The sequence below is a fragment of the Drosophila obscura genome, unplaced genomic scaffold (assembly GCF_018151105.1).
Source record: "Drosophila obscura isolate BZ-5 IFL unplaced genomic scaffold, ASM1815110v1 contig_95, whole genome shotgun sequence".
Classification (NCBI taxonomy): Eukaryota; Metazoa; Arthropoda; class Insecta; order Diptera; family Drosophilidae; genus Drosophila; species Drosophila obscura.
Genome location: NW_024542889.1, coordinates 241,643 through 243,635, shown reverse-complemented (window position 1 = coordinate 243,635; position 1,993 = coordinate 241,643). Strand labels below are relative to the sequence as shown.

General features: G+C 46.3%; 1 protein-coding gene across 1 annotated transcript; it reads left to right on the top strand.

Annotated features, from left to right (window-relative positions):
- The first annotated feature begins 954 nt into the window (after nt 1–954).
- Nucleotides 955–1,428, top strand: LOC121405381. Its single transcript, XM_041596059.1, has one exon. The coding sequence runs from the start codon at nt 955–957 to the stop codon at nt 1,426–1,428; it is 474 nt and encodes a 157-aa protein (XP_041451993.1).
- Nucleotides 1,429–1,993: the final 565 nt, after the last annotated feature.

Sequence of the window (1,993 nt, the reverse complement as noted above, 5' to 3'; positions counted from 1 at the left end):
TCGGGAAGAGTATTAGAAGGCGCCAACGACATAGTTTACCGCTCATTTCGCATTTGGTAGCATTATTTCGCATTTCGTTTCGTTCGCTGAGAAAACATTGACCATTGCAGCGGTAAACTAATTTTCGCGCTCTTTAATGTACAGCATACGGTTCTCTTAAGTTTACGTTCGTGCAGTACCCTCGTCGTAACTTTGCTCCCGCAGCTTCGTGGTTATCCAACTCTCTAACTGGTGTCGCCCAGCTTGTCGTATGCGCCAGAGAGCTGATCATCCGCTCTTATATTGCGCCACTCAATTAAACATGTTAGCCACTTAGTTTTCGGGTCGAACGCTGTTCTAATTTGGGAGTCGAGTGCGTTGCGCGCATTAGAATTGCGTTTGCTTATTGGTTCGAACTTGGTTCGAGCTCAGTGTGTCGAGCCAAACTTGGTGTTGGTTGCGTACGCTTAGCTTAGCGTTGCGCGCATTGGAACTTCAGACGTCCGTTTCGTAGGGGATCGAACGTGGGTCGAGTTTGGTTCGCCGTGACAGAGCTCGGTTGCGTTTGTTGCGTTTTTGTCTGTTCTAACTGTTGCAGTCGTTGTCGCATCGAACCTAATACGTTTATACGTGGGTACTTGAATACTTTTGCGGTACTGTCAAACATTGTTCTCATTGAACGCAGTGCATTTCCTCAGGTTATCGTCGCCTTCGCTTAGCAAGTTTGAAGTTTAGAAGTTAGGAACAGCCAACGTTGGTTATTTAATCAACATGTCTAAAGATCATGATGAAGAGAAGGCAACTGGGAGCGGAATGTGTGGAAGCACGAAGCTCACAAAATTGTATGTGAGGTTGGAGAAGATAAGCGAAGATATAAATCGAATGAGGATAGCATTTGAGGAGGGTTCAATTTCGCTGGATCCATTACAAATACAATGTCGTTTGGAAATATTGAACTCCTATATTGAAAAAGCAATGGCCCTGCAGTCCGAGATCTATGTACTAGACCCAGATAATTCAGATAGGGCGGCGTTGGAAGAAACGTCGGTGATCACAAAGCCTCTGTACATGTCGGCAGCGACCAACAGATCCCCTCAACCATACATGAATTCAGCACCCACACACCACCACTCCAATTTGCCAAAATTGAAGTTGCCGAAGTTCAGCGGCAAGCATGCGGATTACAAACAGTTTATTAGTCTGTTTGAAAGTTTGGTAGATTCCGACCCGTCGTTGTCTAATATAGAGAAGTTCAACCATCTCATATCGTGCTTCTCCGATGAAGCCTTGGGAACCGTTAAGGCGTTCCAAATGTCAGATGCCAACTATCCAGAGGCGTTAGAAAGTTTGAAGAGGGTGTACGACAACAAGTGCTTAATATTCTTTGAGACACTTGCCCAGTTGTTTGACATTCCTGCCGTAACCAAGCCGTCAGCGTCTGCATTGTGATCAACTATAGATACAGTGTCAGCCATTCTGGAGTCGCTTTTATCGTTAGGAGACGAGCGAGAGGTTGCTAACACCATGATAATACATCTGGTGTTATCCAAGGTGGACCCATACAGAAAAACAAAGTATGAGGAGCAGCTGAACTACGATGAGCTCCCTTGCTGGTCGGATTGTGCAAAAATGTTGAACCGCCGGTACCAACACCTTTCAGCAGAGGAGTTATCCAAAGCGAGAGGCAAACCAAAGTTTGACATGCCGTCGACCAGCAAGAAAACCAGCAGATCATCATTTTCTTGCGCGAGGGCCGAAAAGTCGATCGACCCCAAGTGTGTATATTGCGGCGCCAACCATTCGATCGGAAACTGCCAGGGATTTGGGGCAATACCCGTCTTGGAGCGTTTCGAGTTCGCAAAAGGCAAGCAATTATGCATTAATTGCCTCCAATCTGGACATAGGGTATCTCAGTGCACATCCTCTAAGTGCAGAGTTTGTTCACAGAGGCATCACACCCTCTTGCATAGATACGCAGCTCAGAGCGCAGATTCAGAAAGTCAGGCAATAGGAG

Coding starts and splice junctions, on each gene's coding strand:
- LOC121405381 (XM_041596059.1), top strand. CDS start 955: ATGGCCCTGCAGTCCGAGATCTATGTACTAGACCCAGATAATTCAGAT.